Source organism: Lutjanus erythropterus, chromosome 11 (genome assembly GCF_056507025.1).
Source record: "Lutjanus erythropterus isolate fLutEry1 chromosome 11, fLutEry1.hap2, whole genome shotgun sequence".
Taxonomy (NCBI): domain Eukaryota; kingdom Metazoa; phylum Chordata; class Actinopteri; order Lutjaniformes; family Lutjanidae; genus Lutjanus; species Lutjanus erythropterus.
Window position 1 is genome coordinate 3,861,247 of NC_139327.1, and position 19,221 is coordinate 3,880,467.

The 19,221-nt window shown below is 38.2% G+C and overlaps 1 protein-coding gene across 1 annotated transcript in view; it reads left to right on the forward strand.

Annotated features, from left to right (window-relative positions):
• The window catches only part of LOC146318554 (vacuole membrane protein 1-like), a 65,048-nt gene that overhangs the window by 33,591 nt on the left and 12,236 nt on the right, over positions 1 to 19,221 (forward strand). The window contains exons 7-9 of the mRNA XM_084730505.1: positions 3,304 to 3,384; positions 3,787 to 3,903; positions 8,356 to 8,417. Coding sequence (XP_084586631.1) covers positions 3,304 to 3,384; positions 3,787 to 3,903; positions 8,356 to 8,417 — 260 coding nt within the window. The remainder of the gene's footprint in view (positions 1 to 3,303; positions 3,385 to 3,786; positions 3,904 to 8,355; positions 8,418 to 19,221) is intronic.

Sequence of the window (19,221 nt, forward strand, 5' to 3'; positions counted from 1 at the left end):
ATGATTGGACATGAGTGGAGGCAGAAATTCAAATTGTGAACCAATCAGATTGCATGTCCCTTCGCTCCCCCCACCACAACCTTATTAGGCGACCTCCCATGTCTCTCAAATTTCCTGTCCGCTTGGTTGCACCCTGCAAAGAATGTCATCAGCACTGTACTGGTTTTGTTGACCATATTAGGTATGATCATGTATTGCCAGCCCCCTCCTGCACCTCATTTTTTTGAATTAAAAAGATGTTTTAGAAACAGAGGCCTAAACTTTTTAAAAGAAAACATTTTTCTCTTGTATTTTTATATAAAACAAATCTGTTTTTTCTTTCATTCCTTTGTTCGTTGATTTGATTTTGTTATAGCTGAGAAAAATATGTTTTCAGCAGAAAAATCCACTTCACATACAGCAAACATTCATTAATGATATTTAGACATAAAATAATTAAACACAGACCACTAACCAACAACTATTTGAGGATTTCACTCTAAAATGCAGTACATGCATTTCTGGGGACAATTTACCACATGAAAAACATCAGGAAATTCTATAAAAACAAATGGTTTCGATTAGGAAAAATAAACAATCTTATAAATGTCTGAAGGTGAATATAAGTTTTATTATATGTTGGTATGAGAAGCAGTCGATGTGAAAGAGTGCATTTCCTTCAAATGAAGGAATGTTTAAGGAAAATACACAATCTTCATATACTCATTATTATACTTGTTAAGAACTGTTTGCATTTATTCATTCATTACTGTGAGGTTTTTACTTTACTATTCTGTTCACAAATGTATAAGTAAACAGAGTAGGTTGAAGTTTTAAGTTAATTCTGAGAGGAACAAAAGGATGCTTTTGATGCAAAACTTCTATAAAAACCTGTGTAGCCAGTGCATATTATAAATATACATTTGTTATAGTAGGAGACAGATTTACATCACAGCATTAAAGGCATTATTTTTTAGCATAATTATATGTTAGGATAATTTAAACATACATTTAAGATTTATTCTGACAAAAAAATAGTAGTATAAATAGTTGTGTAAAACAAATGATTCATCTAATATGACAAATATAATTACTTTGATACATAAAGAACTTCACAGTGCTTTAAAAGAGTCAGTATTACTATTTTAATTATAGAATCTTTGCAAATTAAGACTAATCTTATTGTTTTTCATGATAAAATTGCAACAACTTAAGAATTAAAGCCCTTATGTAGTTTTTGACTGTAAAATCCAGTAGATAAAATTACTAACACATTAAGGCCTTCAAAATTAAAAAAAAAAAAAATCATGCATCAAGTATTTTTGAAGTGCAGTATTCTCAGTATATTTTTATAGTGTCAAGAGTTTTAATTTCAACCCAGAATCAAACAATTTCTATGCAAAAATAGAATTAATTTTACTGAAACAATGTTAAACCTAGCATGGCAGGGAAATAATCATTTTATAAATTACCTAGATATTGAATGTGTCATCCAGAAATACAAAAGTCCTGGATCTGGGGGCTCCTTTGCAATCCCAACGTGTTCCCAGAACTAATTTTAGGTAAAATCCAAACAGATTAAAGCTCCTCTTCCCAGAAAAGGTATATTGAGGAAAAATCTGTGTCACTGCTGTGAAAAGAAGCTTTTGTGGAGCTGTAAGGAGGGATAAGGCAAGACCAGCAGAAAAAGTAAGAATTTGTGAGTCACTGGAATGACCAAGGTCTGTTGTCTTGTTCTCACATTCTCAGTGACAATGGAATTAATAAATGGCACCAGAGGTAAGATACAGACATGCTAAAACCAGTTTGTAATTTTCCCAGAATCAAGAAGTGTGTTTAGAGAGGAGTCTTGAAATTCTTTTAGAATATGTGGCAGGTGAATCAGAGCCTTTTAGCTGTGAACTTGGAGATAGTTGTATACGGAGGAAGGTCATGAATGTAGCACAGGTGAGGATTTAATTGTTAAACCCTGTTTTCTCTCATTCAAACATTTAAATAAATACATTTTCCCTCCAAGAAGTTGTTTATTATTAGTTGAGTACATGCTTTTTGTGATAAATATACACAAGCAGGCAACTTCTCCTCACCAAGAGTTTCTCATCATTCACACTTTTCACATTTACTTTTGTAATTGTGGATAAATTAAAATTAAAACTGTGCAACTGTTTTGAAAAATGCATGCTTAAATATCAGTTTTTAGAGGTTTTTATCATTTAAAATTAAGCTCCTAAACTTGGGCGGGTTTAGAAATAGAAATTTGAGGATTTTCTAAGTGAAAATTGTTCTGATGCACAATTCATTAAAATATGATTTTTTAAGTTCAAAACAGTTTGCACTGCTGTACATCTAATTTCTGAGCATATAATTATTTGTTTTGTCAGTTTCTGTCTTGCGCAATAATTGATGAAAACATTTTGTTGAGGGCACATTTACAGGAGTTAGAAAATCCTCCTGTTGCAGCTGCTGCTCCTTTACATTTATTTAAAAATAAGCAGAGGTTATATAAAGTGGTTATTCACTCATTTTTCGTTTCATTTGGACACTAGTATGATTTTAGATATAAAATGGAAATGTTTAATGTCAGCACACAGATGAAATAAAAGTAAATAAGGTGAAACATTAACATTCAGAGATGACGGAGAAATCCTGGAAGCACATCTTTGATTCTAAGATGTTATCCCAAATTAAGATGCCATCCTAAATTCCTCATTTGGGTTAATGACACATTTGAGTGGGATTCAAAGCATTCATTATAAATCACTCCAGAAACATTACAGCTGTCTGCACACTTAAATGTCACACATCTCCGTGATATTCACTCTGTCACATAAGTGCTTAGAAAAACACTGGAAAAACTCTTTGCTCTAATTTACCCTTAATAAAAGTTTCACTATCCCTATTATTCACCTGAATTTAAAAACAAATGCACATATCAAGCTAAAATTAACCAGAAATTAATTGTGAATAATTTATCACAAGAAATGTAAAACTTTAATAATCATTTTCAACTGTTTGCATCTGCTGATCACAGTCCAGTATTTATAAAGAAAATATGATATGTACGTGATAGAAACACTGCAACAGAAATTACAATAATAAATTATTGTTGTTTTGTTTTTTTGTTGTTGTTTTTTTTTTATTTTTCTCTTGAATAAAAATCTATGAAACAGGATGAGATGTCTCCTCTGAATAAAGCGGTGTCTGTATTGCTTATATTTATCTATATACACTATACATACAGTGTGTGATCAGTATAAGCTGAGCATTAACAAGTCTTTAATCAAACTTTTATCACAAATTTTCCCTGCTTTTTCTCTTTTTCAGGACTTTGCCGCCCGAGCAAAAGTTGCAGTGCAGAGACTCATCCAGAGGGTCGGGTTCTTAGGGATTTTAGCCTGTGCTTCTGTAAGTCAAATCACACACACACACACTTTTTTTTATTAAAATATTTTTCATCCCTACCATAAGATTTATCAGTTAAAATTATTTTTGTTATGTTCAGATTGATGCTATTTTGACATTAAAGCATCACTCAGAAGAAAAAGCAGTTCTGAATTGTTCAACATATGAAGAAAAAAGTAAATACTATGAAATGTACATTTATCAAGTATCACATATTCTCATGACACCATCAGTGATCTTGTGTAGGCGTACCTGTTGAGGTAAATTTGCAAAAGAAAAATTACCGCATGGATTTCTGTATTGTGCTTCATTGTTTCATGTCTTTGTCTTAATGTTTTGTCTTCATATTTCTTGAGGAAAATCTATACATTATCAAGTCTTAATCATCTTATCGTCTTCCCTCAGATTCCAAATCCCTTGTTTGACCTGGCAGGAATAACATGTGGACATTTTTTGGTGCCGTTCTGGACTTTTTTTGGTGCAACACTGATTGGGAAAGCGCTCATCAAAATGCACATTCAGGTAAGCTGCTGCAGTTCAATAATATACATTCGTGTAACTAACGCCAGGGTCGGATTTTATTTTTTCCCAAAAAATAAGGTACTCATAAAAAAGCTTGAAAAAACAGTTGAGACCTGTGTACAGTGAAGTACTTTCACACTGGATGTGTAGTCTTTTATCTTTTCTGTTCCATACTGCAGAAAAACAACAAACTTAACTGTTATAAATATATATAAAGTTTGAGATTTGCATACATCTTTAATACTGTTCATAGGGAGAAGTGTGTTACATAATGAATCACACTCATGCACAGCATGTACTGTACAGCACTCGGCTGGTAGTAGGGAGGCCATTTTGTGCAGCCAAAGTAAGGGGAGTCAACCATTTTGTGATTGCAGCTGCAGCACCCCCAGTGTACTGTACAGTAGACCATTCAGACTGTAGCAGATTGAGAACTTATAGGAAAATAGCAATGATACATCCTATCCCATGAATGAGAAAGTGCTGTTAGGAGACTTGGCATCACAAATGTTTCTTCTAATCCTGGAAAATCCTCAATTTGCGTCCAGGAATTTGCAGCATGTCTGTGATTACCGCCAGGGGCTCGACTTTCTGTTTTCTAAGCAAACGCTGGAATTTGCTCATTGTGACGGAGAGAGGGTTAAAAGTCAAGCTTTTTTTTTTTTTTTTTTGACTTGGCTTCATTCCTTATCAAATGCAGAAAGCATTGTCCTTCATCAAACTGAGAAAAAGAAGTGGGGGGGTTAGTGAGCGCGAGCTAAAGCAGATAAAACATTGTCTGTGGGAGGTGATGGAGACAGAGAGAGGGAGAGATGGGGGGGGGGGCGTGGGAGGGAAGGGGGGGGGTTGCATGCATGGCAGGCACAACCACACACACAGTACCAGATTACACACAGGGGTCCCAGGGGCCCCCACTGACAGAGGTGTGTCCCTCACACTCACACGGAAAGAAAGACTTCACCCGGTCCTCCAGCATGTCTGGAGGCCCCAGTCTCTCCTTTAGCTGCTTGGTTTAATTTTCCTCAAGCTCGGCTTTTGCTTCTGATGCAAATGATTCAGTAGTTTCAGCAGAAAACAAGAAGCGTTAGAAGAAAGCACGGTGGAGAACAGGTGACGTCCTCCCTCATGGGCCAAGAGGGAACAAAAGGGGATTTTGAGGCTTGTGGTGTGTGGGTGTGTAAATGTGTGTGTGCTTCAAAGCGTGTTTTTGATCTGGGTTTGTACCTGTGCTTCAGGTGTGTTCTCAGCAGTCTCCAAGGAGAGGCTTCCTTTATTCTGTGCTGCTTCCACCTTTTATACTCATTAAGCCTTACATCTGAATGTCCACTGTTGAATGGTTAACGCCTTTGTGACTGAGAAGGTCACTTGAGGATGGTGGGTGATGTCATGGAAATGTAGCGCCCTTGACATAGGATTTTGTTAAAAAGACAGAAGAGTTGTGGTAGAGGATGGAGACTTTCATTTAGCAAAATGAAATGAGAATGTCGTTATTGTTCCGCCCTTTGATTTTTTTACTCAGATTTAATGCACCGGCAGACTTGCAACATTGAAAGCAGGATGCTTTCACTTTAATAGTACTGTCAGCAGACCTTTTCCACAGCAGCCATTTTAACATGAAATAATAGAGTAAACACAGGTGTTACCAGTTCTGATCGATTCAGGTCAGAGTCAGGGTGCTGCTTTTGTGCCTGTTGGCTCACTGGATGCTACACTCAATGTAATGCGACCTTAATCAGTATCATTGGTAACACCTGTGTTTTGGTATCAAGGTGATTTATTGTCATTATCATCACGACACAGGGCTGCACAATGAAAAGAAAGTTTTAGTCCCTTCATACACACACACAAAATTTATATACAGACAACTAAAATCAGAATAGAAAAGATTAAAATGCATAATAAAATTTAAAAAACAAAACAGTATATATAGTTAAACTACTTATGGTGATCACAGTTAGTGATCAGCGGCTTCATTCCTATACAAGTATTCTGTACACTTGACAACATGCGACAAACAATCCATTTTCTATTAGTGAAAAGTGTGTTCTGCATGAGGCTTACAACAATAATAATAAATTTAAAAGTGTTTGAAACAGGTGTAATGTATACTCAGTCAATACAATTCAGCAAATAGTGAAGCTGTCAATTTCATCACTTTATATTCATGTAATAAATATAATCTTCATGAGAAACAAAGAGGGTGTGATCAATTTGACATGGACTTTAAGACACACACATGCATACACATGTATACACCCTACTATTTCACATCAATATAGCTGCTAAGGCGTACTCTAATGGTTCTTTATAATGAATGTTCCTTTTCTATTGAGAACTGCCCTAATGCTTCCTTCTTGCTTTTGTATCTGTGAGACAAAATTGTTATGACTGGGAGGTGTGTAGCCCTTATCAGCATTATCAGTTAACTGAAATCAGCGAGTCAAGACCGTGTCACCGTGAGTTTCCGAGCAGACACACTTAAAGCATCTTAGTCAGCTTTCCTGTGTCGGCCATCATGCTGCCCCTTCCTCCTGCTTGCTTTGTTTGGGATGATAGATCAGTTGTCAGTGGCCGTTAAGGGGATGTGGGTGCACAAATTCCCTATTCAAGTGCATCTCTCTGAAACGTCTCACTGAAGTTGGGGTGAAAATGTTGCCATGAGGGGATTTACTGACTGTACAGTCTTATGTTTATTTTCTGCGAGGCTCAGAAATAGCACAACAACAAATGTCAAGTCTTTTTTTATTGTCGCAGATGTCAATTATAAGTTCTGTTATTTTTGTGATATTGCCAACACTGCTGACTGACTGAAGTCTTTCATTCAGTCTTCATCAAGGTCCTAAGGCTAACACAGACACAAATTTACACACATCACAATACATGTATGACCTGGACGTGTTGCATAACCTTACAATGAACGCTGTAACTAGGCATTGATCAAAGCATGCTGTCACATGAAATTAAAACTGCCGTAGGGACACACTCATGCCAGCTTGGATGACACGGCTGTCACATTTATTTTTGTTCACTTACAATGTAATTTATCTTTTAGTTAAGTTTATTGTCCAATTGGACACTGTCATTGTTTTTCAAATTGTCTTGGAAGTTTTTGATGATCCTTATAAACTGGTGCTGCTAATCCTCGTAATTAGGCTGTTTTTTTTAGTATTTGTTCTTAAACCTGTAGTTAATATAATTTTCTTACTCAGTAGCCAGTCAGGGTCCAGTAAGGCACAGATCTGCATATGTTATGGACTGATGCTTATTAGAGCAGGTGATGCAAGACAAATTTCTGTGTGAACGGACAAAAAAGTCCTTATTTTCTCTAATTTCAGGAAGTAGTATTTCATTTCATTTAATCAGTACAAATTAGGCTGTTGTAAAGGCACAATGAAAAATATGCTGCTTGTCATGAGGCTTAATATACAGAATTGCAAATTAAACCTCAAATGGAATAACAAAAGATCACTTGTGGCCTAAGTTTCATAATTACATTAGATACAATTTTTTTTGGCAGTTTCACATCACACTAAATATTCCTCTAATTGAAGCTACACATTTCTATAAAGTGAAATACATACATACAAGATGACATTTTTATGGCTCCATCATTACATAAAATGGAAAATTCTAGATGTCTCATGTATCATTTTATACACTTTTCCCTGTAATTCGGCAGTATATATTTAGTATTTTTGGAAACCTTGGGATCTGGACTAGAATTTAAAATAAAGTCCTGTGGGTTTGAACAATCCTTTTCTGCACAACATGAGTTTGTAATGATGGACCCGCTAAAAGCTCTGTTGGGTTAAGCCTTTCTAATGTCATGTTGAAGGCGACCTCGATGTTACTGGATCAAACCACATTTTTAGTGGTTAAAAAGCATGTTTGTTTATAAGAATACAGTAACCTACAACAGCTCAGAGGGCAAGTAAAGGACCTTTGAAAAATTATGGTCAATTATTGGGTGTATGTTCCTGCCGCAAGGCTGATACGAGCCAGAATGGCTGCCAGTCGTCTGTCTGTCCATTCTGGCACGGTGACTAAGCAGGAGTTGGCCTTCAGACCCCCTCTGAGGCAATGACACATCTCCTTCGATTCCTGTACTCCTTTATCCATCCATCCTTTATACACACACACACCACATACACACTCTTCTGATGACAGCCAGTGTGATGTGCTGACCTAGTGTACTGTGATGGTCGTGTGTCATAGAGCACAGACCTTTTATTTCTTGCCCTCTATGACAAAAGCTGCTTTTAGACCGAACCGCCTTGGTGGTGCAAGGGCATGGGCATAGGCATAATGGGTAGGGTGTGTGTGTGTGTGAGGGGGTGTTAAGGAATTACTGATCAAACTATGATGCACATACTGCCTTGTTCTGCAACCCCAGCAGTGACCTCATAGCTCACTAACTGACTCGCTCTTTCTGTGTGTTTCTTTGTCATACAGAAACTGTTTGTGATCGTCACCTTCAGCAGGCACATAGTAGAGCAGATGGTCTCCCTCATCGGGTGAGTAAGTCTCAACGGGTGTGTGTGCGTGTACTTGTGTGTTTGCTCACCAAAAGTACCCAGTGTGCAGCTATCACACATGAAAGGCTTACTGCAGAACTTGACGGTTGAGGGGCCTTTTGGGTGGTGGTCATGTGGTGTTCAGGTAATTTATGTCCCTTTGTGTGAAATGAGCCTCCTCCTCTTCCTTGTGACTCTGAAGAAGGTCACACAGAGTCAGAGGTGGTTTTGAATTAAACATGGTGCTTCAGGAAGATGACTTGTTGCTGTGTCCTGCTTGAAATTCTTTGTTCAGACCTTGAAACAGAGGTTTTGTCACATTTTGTTCCCCTTTTGGCTCGCCACTCTGCTGTAATAGTCTACATGGTGATTAATGGCTTGGATTTTTCCACTGGATGACTATGGGCATGAACATGTCCTGGCTGCTACACAGGACGGGATGAACTCTTGTCTGTCGTAGAAACCTCCTCTCTGCTTTATCTCTCATGATGCACTGTTGTTGCCCCTTTTAACCAATCCATTGTTACCTACCTCATGGGGAGCATAAACCAAAGGAGAGTCTGAATGTCTTAAGGTGGACCCACATGATCATGACGGGCCCTTCAGGTGTCACACCTCTCAGGCAGGATGTGCTAATGTTTATTAGCCTGAAAGCTCTTGGGAGGAAAGAAAAGCTGATGTTTGTGTTTCCGCTGAGAAAGATTTCACAAAGAAAATTTATATGTGTCAGTATTTGTGTGTGCCCAGCTGGAAACAGCACCAGTGTAGTGTTGAGTGTACCAACGGCATTAAGTTCTTTTGTAGGATTAAGAGACTGGTTTTATCATGAAGCCATTAGACATAGATGGAGTTTGAAGATGTAAAACCAGTAAAACCTTTTAGTAAAAATTGCAAATCAAAATGTCAAAACCACACCTACACACACACAAACATACACACACACCCATGGCCTCTGTGCTTTCTTAAAATACGGGCTAAATGTAATAGAAGTTGAAAGCATCTTGGTGCTGGCTGTGGGTGCTGAAGGGTGCCATGATGGGTGTCCTTGTAGAGATGCCAGGGGCTGCAGCTGGAAACTGCCCTCAACACACCTGCTGGTGGGAGTGCCGTTTTATTAGACACTCACACACACAAGCACACACATTGATAGACTCATGCATTCTTAGTCTCACACACACACAATTGCTGAAATCAAGTGATGAGATTGCATCATCTCACTTCCTTGCCTTGTTGTCCTCTTGCACATTTTGCTCTCTAAATGAATTTTGGAAGACTTTGGTCAGACACACCGTCTAAAGAAGTTGTTGCTCCCATCCCTGCATGTGTGTTTTTATAGTCAGTACTTTGATTTTGTTTTAACGCAACAACATAAAATATATTTCAATTTAGGTGTGATCAATGGAGCTTAGATAGCACAAGCTTTACAAGTACGGCCCGACCAACACTGGAGTTTTGTGGCCGAAGCAGATACCAATATTAGGGGAATATACATGTAGAATATACATAAATATTTTATGTAGTGATTTCTTGTTGTTAACACTTGTGACAAAGATATGTCATGGAAGCAGGATACTTTACAATTTACCTCTGAATGTTATCGTCCAAAATCATATCAGAACATTGAAGCAGTAAACTTTCACTGGTATTTCCAATAATCATAAAAAACTATGAATTAAAAAAAAAAAACAAATAAAGCAAAATATATGTACATATTAAAACTGAATTAAGAAAATGATAGAATATACATAAAATGCTGCCTATAAAGGTAACAGATAAAAACAATCTGCAGTGTGTTCTATTAAATAAAGTTTTTGTATAGGTGCAAATCAGACAACACATATGTTGATACTGATATATCAGCTGTGACAGAGCATTGGGCTGATAATATCACTCGACTAATATATTGGTCAAGCACTATTTACAAGAAATTCAAACAGTTTTTAGATACTATGTGTGCGTGTGTGCATGTGTGAGAGTGTGAGTGTATGTTGGGTTATGAAAGACTCGTCTCTTCAGGCTGTCACTGTTCATTGAGCTGCAGACTCGAAGCGACAGATCATTGGTTATTGACAGGTTTCAGTCTGACTCATGACCCGCTTCTTCTCTAAAGGAAGTTTCCCTCATTACAACCCATCAACCGTCGGCTTCCTTCCTCACTGAGGCCTTTCCACCTTCACCTCCGATTCTCTGTGCCGCTTTCACTCTCACTCTCAATCACACATCACCTTATGAATGAGTGACAGCCTTTCAATTTGAGCCCTTAAGGCACCAACAGACTGCAGTGTCAGTGTTAACTGTGCAGGTGCTTGAAAATACATTTACACCTTTACACTCATTTAAACACAGGCACCTGCAGTGCCCCCACACACTGTGCACCAGCACAGTTGCATATGCACACAAACCCTTCGTGCACACATACACACACACATACACACACACATACACACACACACACACACTGAAACATTTGCCCTGTGGGTGCCCTTTTTCTCAAAAGTCGGGTATACTAGGTCATTTTGCTTTTTTTTTTTTTTTTTTTTTACCTCACCACAACATTTACAACCTGAATGTTGTTGAATTTGTAGTGTAAACTTATTTACTTACTTATTTAAAATGTTTTAATTGAATTTATTGAGTGTATGGAAACTGGTTTCCACAAAACTCTTTATTTCTTAGTGTTGTATAAACAGCTTCCTGAAATAATTATATTGTGTCATTCCTGCACAAAATGTTTGATTGTTTTTTAAAATTCTGACACCAATGATTAATTTGTTGATAGCTGTATAACATTTTGGGTATTTTGATTATCCTATGTGAAATGCTATAAGCATGAGAAGCATTTGCTATATTTTTTAGCTGTTTTTGTTTCTTTAACAAGATTCACTGTGAACTAAATGTTTTTTGCTGAATGATTAAATAAAGACACAAATTGTGTCTTTATTGTGGAATTTTAATATGTAAGCCCAGTTTGTTTTTGTTTTCTTGGCTCTGGATTTAGTCTCTGCAAATGGGGAAATAGTATTTGTCTTTGTGGGTGACTGAAGTGACCGTTGGACTTTGGCTGTGGTGATTTCATTCTCATATGACATAATACAATACTACACAATTACTGTAATTTCCTGCTCTTTGCTTGTCAGGTGAGCTAGTTGGCACACACACACACACACACACACTCACACACACACACACACACACACACACACGACACAGAGCTCTTACCTCTCTGAGTATTATACCTTGCAGAAAATGTTTGTACAGAATACTTTGAAATTTAAAATGATCTGTAAATTAGTGAAAATGTACAAAACACAGACCCATTCTTATGGACAGATCGTTTTATTTTTGACAAAGTCACCACTGTGCAGTAAGATTACCCTTAAAAACCCCTAGATTGCAAACGCTTTATAAATTATTAATCAACAATTATTTTGGGTTATAGCACATATTCCGTACATTGTGGACTCACTATTTGGAAAAATCCAGATACTGCTGACTACTAATTAATCCTACTAATGTTACTATTGTTACTCATTTATAGCTGGCAAAATTGTATTGGCATTATTGTAAATTGTAAAACCCATCACCATTTATTAATGATAACATTATTTATTTACATTATTTGCAATGTTAATTTGATAAATGCCAAATGAAACTTTTTGACTAATAACATATGTTGATGTGGTTAAATTATAGTAACTTATCAACAAATGTCTGATGCAGCTGAAAGGTGTATGTGTTGCTGATGGAGAAGACAAAATAAATAAAGTAAGCAAAGAAATCTGAGGTTTAATAGTACAGATAAATGTGGGCTCACTATTTGGCAAGCAACATGACACTTTTGCACTTTTATCTAATTTGTTGACAACTAATTAATGATTGATAAAGTGTTTACAACCTAATTAATAAACTAATTATAAACCATTTATAAATTAATAGTGGTACCAAGTCATTTATCATTATTTGTTGTTGTTGTTGTTATAATTGTTTAATTTAAATAATTTATCAACTTCCTGTCAAAACACAGAGTATAATCTTTCCCTCTGAGAAGTTGCTGTTTGTTCAAAACTTAACAAGAGTCCGTTTACAGGGTGAATCCCCTGAATTGATTGTTGTAGTGTGACCTTTCAGTTTTGCAGTAGTAGTGAAAACATGTACTTCTGGTGATAGCAGAATTTTTTTGGTGTGTGTGTGTGTGTGTGTGTGTGTGTGTGTGTGTGTGTGTGTGTGTGTGTGTGTGTGTGTGTTCTGCCTCTGTTTTATCCAAGCATTTACATATTTGATTTCTTAGCCTAGATGTGATGATGGAAAGCTTGTAAATTGAGAGATTAAAAAATTGTTGTGTGATTGCTGGCAAATAAAATCTGCAGTGCGGTAGAGCAGTACAGTTTGATTAATGCTTTATTTGTAATATTCCTGTAATCATGATGAAGGATATTTCCTTATTCACTCAACAGGGAGTGTCCAAAAATTCTTAAAGTTTCATTAAGAAAATATTGTGTATTGCAACACTGAGGCGCTTAGAAATAGTTGTGTGGCAATCAGAGGTGTGTATCATGATATAGTCATATTGTGTCTTACTCAATTAATTTTATGAATTGTCTTATTTCCACATATGGGCATTTGTTTAAAAAAATCTGTTCACTGACATACCCAGTTTAAACATTTGTACAAATCACATATTGATTAATTATACAGTTAATTCCCCAGTCTCTCCTTCTTTGCCTCACACTCCCAGATCCTCTAGATGAAATGTAGTTTAGAAGATTATTAGTTACACACAGCACAGCAAAATCAAAGACAAACAGAAGAAAGAAAAAACAACAAAAGACAATAAGTACAATACTGTTAAATCGATAAGGAACACAAACAGTTTCATCATATGTATATGTGTTCATCAAAATAAATATAGATGTCCTCACATCCTACAATTAATACAAGTTGGCCTGTTCCAAACTCGAGTCAAGAGGTGTCCCACTTTGTTACATTTGGGTAAATTATCAGTGTGAAAATCAGAAAAGGCATCCAGACTTTGATGAACCTAGTTGTTGTAGTTTTTCTTTGAATGACAAATGGAAAACAGTGTGTTACAGAAATTGAGTCTCACAAGAGAGGTTTGGATCTGAGACATAAACGTCACAAGGCTCTAAAACTGTCAACAGCCATTTTCATCACCTCTGTTAACAAAAATGACCAACTCCAGAGGTTTTTTTTTTTTTACTAGCTGGAAATAAAATGTAGAGAATATGCAAAGGAGCTTTTTTAGAGTTGAACATGAGTGAGTTAGAATTTCCATTATACATTTATGACTGTCTGATGTTCCTTTTGAGACCAAAAAAAAAGTTTTGGTGGAAAAATAAGTTCTGTCCTCTGACAGTTGTTCAATCAAGTGAAATGTTCTTCCTTTTTCAACTGTTTTTCCAATTACTGTCTGTTTGGGACAAAAACAAATGTGTATCAGACATTTCAAACTTGATATATTACTTTTTACTTGCGTGTATTGTGGAAACAGATTCTTATATCTCTGTCAGATGGGCTTCACTCTTGTTTTCCTGCCATGCAAAGCATTTAAGGCTAAATCTATAACCTTATGTCAGGAGAAGTAGGATAATAATAAAGATAGTTTGTCTTTGAACTGCCAGTAAGGCACAATAAAACCTTCCTCAGATGTCTTTTGGGTTGATAACAAGAGCTGATAACCAGGTCAGACAGAGCTGTGAGTCTGATCAGACTTGTTAGGGTTCTTATGTCCTGTGACTAATGTACAGATGTCTCCTCTTCAAACCCAGCCGTGCGTGTACAGTCATTGTTTAAGTTTAGAGAAAATTCTGCAAACTCACACTGAGTGGGGCTTTGATCAAGATCTGAAGCAGTCGTATGTTACGATAGTTCATGCTGTTATTTACTTAAGTGTTCATTTTGCAGTTTTTCACTTCTTGTCAAAAAGAAAAAAAAAAACTCGCAGGCAGGCTTCCCATCATTTTTAACATTCTTTTAAGTCTTCCAAGTTTGTAGATTTGATAAAAACAAATATCAGGCAGGACTGGAAACTAATGTACTTGAGTTTTTACAACAAAACTTGAGCTATTGAATTGCATTACATCACCCAGATTTTTCAGTATACTCTCACTTAATACATATCCTTAAAACTGATCTTGCATACTTACTCATGACCAATTCCCTGTCTTATCCCACAACATGTTCATTTTCTACTCTCGAATTTCCTTGAAATTAATGTGAAATTCAGGTCAATAACCCAAGAATGACTTCAGAGAACAAACAAGCCCCTGCTGCTGTGCTCCATATAACTTCAGAGCAACAGATTCATCTCTTTCTGTGCCCAATCCTCCCTGTCCTCCTTTCTCTTATCTCAGCTGGGGCTTCGTCAGCCAGTCAGGTGGTGATATACAGCAGGAAAAGCTCAAAATCACCCAGTGCATGCAGTAATGGAACAGGGAGCTTTCCCGTGTTTGACATGCTGTCTGGGCCTCCAGTCTCCTCGTTTGATCTGTTGTGAGTCGCTAACCCTGATTCGTGCCACTTTTTTAGCAGCCATATGTAATGATATATGAGCAGGGAAAAATAAAAGTCTTCCCTAATTTTGAGAACAGCTGTAGTGATGAGGGGTGGTGATTCAGCGTCTGCGTGAATCTAGTGTGTTTACACCTTGTCAGTGGTGACTGTGGTGGGACTGGGTTTCGTTTGTGTAGAAGTCTGGGAAGGGACAAAGTGTGAGGTAGGTTATGGGGCTGGTTATTGTTTGTGAGAATGTGGAAAGACAGAAACTGAGAAAAGATACAACAAGAGAGGCATCATTACAGTCTCCTCTGATAGTATCTCATCTCATCGAATGATTGTTCTCAATAATCCATCATCTTGATTGAGTTAACTGCTCTCCGTGCCTTGTATTGAGCTTGACAAATCCTTCAGACTCATGTGTCGAGGGAGGGACCATCACTGTCAGGCTCTTGGGGTGAAAGCCATTGAGGTGCAGAGAGGAAGACTCGAGACCTGAAAAGGTTATCCAGTAGAAACCGGTGTGGGGGGGCCCTGTGGGGGGGGGGCCTGCAGGTCTCCATGAGAATGCATGCATTTCCATGCAAGTCCATCTCTGAGGCGGGAGTCCATTACCAGCACAATGGGCCTGCAGATGGCTGTTCCTGCCACACAAGACTGTCGGCGTTAGAGGATCACAGCAGGCGAGCAGCCTTGCTCAGAAAGGGGCCAGGGGAGAGGCAGAGGTCAGGGCAGGGCAGCCGGGGGGTGCATGAGCTGCTCACTGGATCTTACTGGAACTTTCCAGATCTCAGTCAACATTTTCTTTCCATTAAATGAGATCAAAGATACATGCCAGTTGTCTTAATTGTCATCTCGTACCTTAACTAAGATTATTGTTGGAGTAAACATAAATCAATCAACAGACTTTAATTTCTTTTCAGGCTTTCAAATTACTTCACACTGTTTGATCCTCTCTCTTTCTGCACTTTGGTTCTGTGTGTGTGTTGGGGGGGTTTCTACTGAAATGACTAACTTCAGAAGATGCCTACTGATTCTTTTGAAACTGGCTTCAAATAAACTCCTGAGTAAAGTAAAGTGCAAAGTACTAGGATTTTGTCCCCCATTTCCCACTTTTACACCAAAATTAATGCATACATGCAGGTGTTTTAAACATGTTTTTGTCTCTGCTGAAAAGGGGTGAAAATTAGCATGTCCACCCGGGTATCATGTTTTCATCGCTGCTCATCGTAGCTGAAGATGATAAATACTCATGACTACAGCAGAGACATTTGACCCAGGACTGAATGCCGATTGTACCCTTTCCCATTGAAGACAAAAGCCAGATGTTAGTGGGTGTCAGTTGTTTTTTTTGTTCAGAGTAAAAGCTAGGGCTTTATATTGAAAGTGCATTTTGGCCATTTTGCAAGTATAAACAGGAGTAACAATTACAGCAAGCAAAGGCTGTTTCAGTGTTGGCCCCTGATTATAATTTTAAGACAGACTGGAAAGTGAATCTATCCTTCGGCGTAATCTATTTTCTGATGTTCCAATTTCCTGCTAACCTAGAGGTCACCACACGTTATTCTGGAAGTTAGCTATCAAACAATTCAAGGAACGCTGGGTAACTGGAGAAGTGAAATTGCCGAGAATCATGCAAATCAAACTCTTGCGGGTTTTCACAGTAGCAGTTATCTGTGTGCATGTCAAAGTCATGGATTTACTGGTGAAAAGTGAGTTACTGCTTGTTTCCAGTGAATGTCACCCCCCCCCCCCCCCGACCTCCGCCCCCCACCTCATATAGAAACTAGGTTTGTGTGGTTTCATGCTGAATGTGAGGTTGTCTGGGTTGAAGGTAGCTGTGGCGCGGTCTTGTAAGAGCTGACAGTCACTCAGCAGGGAAGGACTTTTTTATGTTCTCTATTGCACCACATTAGTCTGTGTAAAGCAGAGTGCACCTGTTTGGGGCAAATAATGTCCTTGATCAATCAATATCTTTTTGTTTAGTAAATATATAGGAAAAGTGAACCACAGTCTGTGCTAAAGCATATTGGCTGAAGTTATTTTACATGTGAAGATGTGTTATATCTCAACAGACGGAAACAGTTTTAGTTGAAGAATGGTAAACTGATTAAAAATCCAAAATGTTAGTGCATTTATTTAACATTTAGACCTCTGGCTCATCACCGATCCTATAAATAGCCCTCTTTAAGCTGTATGAGCAAAGTCTTCCCGTTAACTCAATCTACAAGACGGGAGTATTTTCGATCCTGTTAGTCACCGGATGCTCTAGTCACCTGAGAAGCGCCCGGACAAAGATGGCATTGATCAGTCCTTCCACGGCCTGCCCTACTCTCCTCCATAGTCAGACGCCTCACGTAGGATGACAGGATCGGAGGCAAACGGGGCAAGACAGTGGGAGTGAGGGATGGAGTGGCAGGACGCGGCCGAGTCTCTTTTTATACAGCGTCGTTAAGTTTAATGTGAGGCCCGGCGGGGCGTCCATTTTCTCATCTCCCCCCACTTCCATTCTGATTACCTTGGCCCATGAGCTCTGACAGAAATACAGAGGCAGTAACAGTCAGAGAGAGGATTGACTCTGAGCCAAAAGGTCTTACCACAGTCATTTAGAATAATATTCAATCGCTCAAGAAGACTTATTGTTCAGAGCGTGTACCGTAGGTCTATTTCTGCAGTTAATAGCACACCGAGGAACTCAGAAGGGGTACGCAGAGATCTAAATGTGATTGTAGCTTTGATGGGTAACCGAGTAATGTGTATGTGTGTGTGAGAGAGAAAAAGACACAAAGAGAGGGAGAGGTCAGATGTGTGTTCTAGGTCTGGTGTCATATTATGTGCCTCCTGGGCACAGTGTGTGTCCCAGGGCTTCCTGCTTTATTCATCCCTGATTCATTTGTTTGGGTCCCCAGTCTCACACTCTGCTCACTCATCAAATCATTCCTACACATGCTTAGGTCAAGGCTGTGAAATTACTAATGTATTTATTCACCAGGATGACAGCCGGCTTGTACGTTGTTTTAGGAAACAGTATGCCATTGATTCATTTTTAGAGCGTATCCTTTATCAGGGGAACGCAATGTGACCCCGGGCTCATAATCAGCATCATCTACTGAAGTGTATTGTTTTGTGAATCCCATGAACATCGTAATGTGTACTGTATGTTCGTCTGTGTCTCTGTTGTGTGAGAGGAGTCATCCCAGACAGACCCTGACTCAGAGGCCAGCTGGGCAGCCGTCCGGACCCCTGTCATTCCCCACCCTGTCTCCACCACACCTCAGTCAAAACAGACATATTGTCCCCCCATCAGACCAATTCACAACAGTGACAAGTTATGGAGAGGTAACGGAGACAGTAAAGAGGGCTGTTTGTGATCATTCTTACAGTAAAAATGTTGCTCGGTGTTGTCCAGTTGTGGATAATCCATGAAAACCAGGCCAGCAATAAATCTTAATCATGAGGAGGAGGCTGTGTTTTATTTGTTTTACCCCAGACACATAAATCATTTGCTTATTATTTTATTTTGTCAAACCTCAAAGATTCACCACTGTGAACACAATTTATTACTATTACAAATTTTATGACTAGACTAATATGGGATCTTAAATCACATTCACACTATATGTATGTTTTATTGAGAGTTAATGTAGCTTTTTGCTAGATTTGCTACTTTTCTTCAATTTTGTTCCAGCACATTGTTGTAGTCACATCAGGAACTTTCACTTATCCTCACTTGGTGACTACTAACCACAACCTCTGCAGCATGTAAACTCAAATACAAGGCTTAATGTATAGGTGATCGGGAAGCAAATCAGATAAATATAATCATGACAATTTGGCTATTTTTGCATCTGTCATGTACAGACTTTGTTACAAAATAGATTTAATTGACCATGCTGCATGTCTTCATGCTGACTTCTTCCTTGTTTTGTAAAGCAGTCACTTATACAGCAACCAGTGGAACATACAGTTCTGAGCGGAAGATATACAGCATGTTGTGGCTTTTGACAGGTACTTTGTAACCTATGTGGTTGTCTGAGCAACATGTCGCAGCGTATATGAACCACACAGACTCCATACAGTCTCGCACTCTACTGTGCACTGAACAAGTCTCACACTATACACTTCTGTGCTCACTGGCTAACCTGCTGTGTTGGATTAGTGACATACATTGCGTTTATGGGACAGTCGAGCTTCAAACAGTCTCAAGTTCTCATTTATTCCACGTGCCATTAATTTTCCACCCCATGACCTCGTTTCTTTGGTGTGTTTCTGCCCTTCACATTTATTTAAT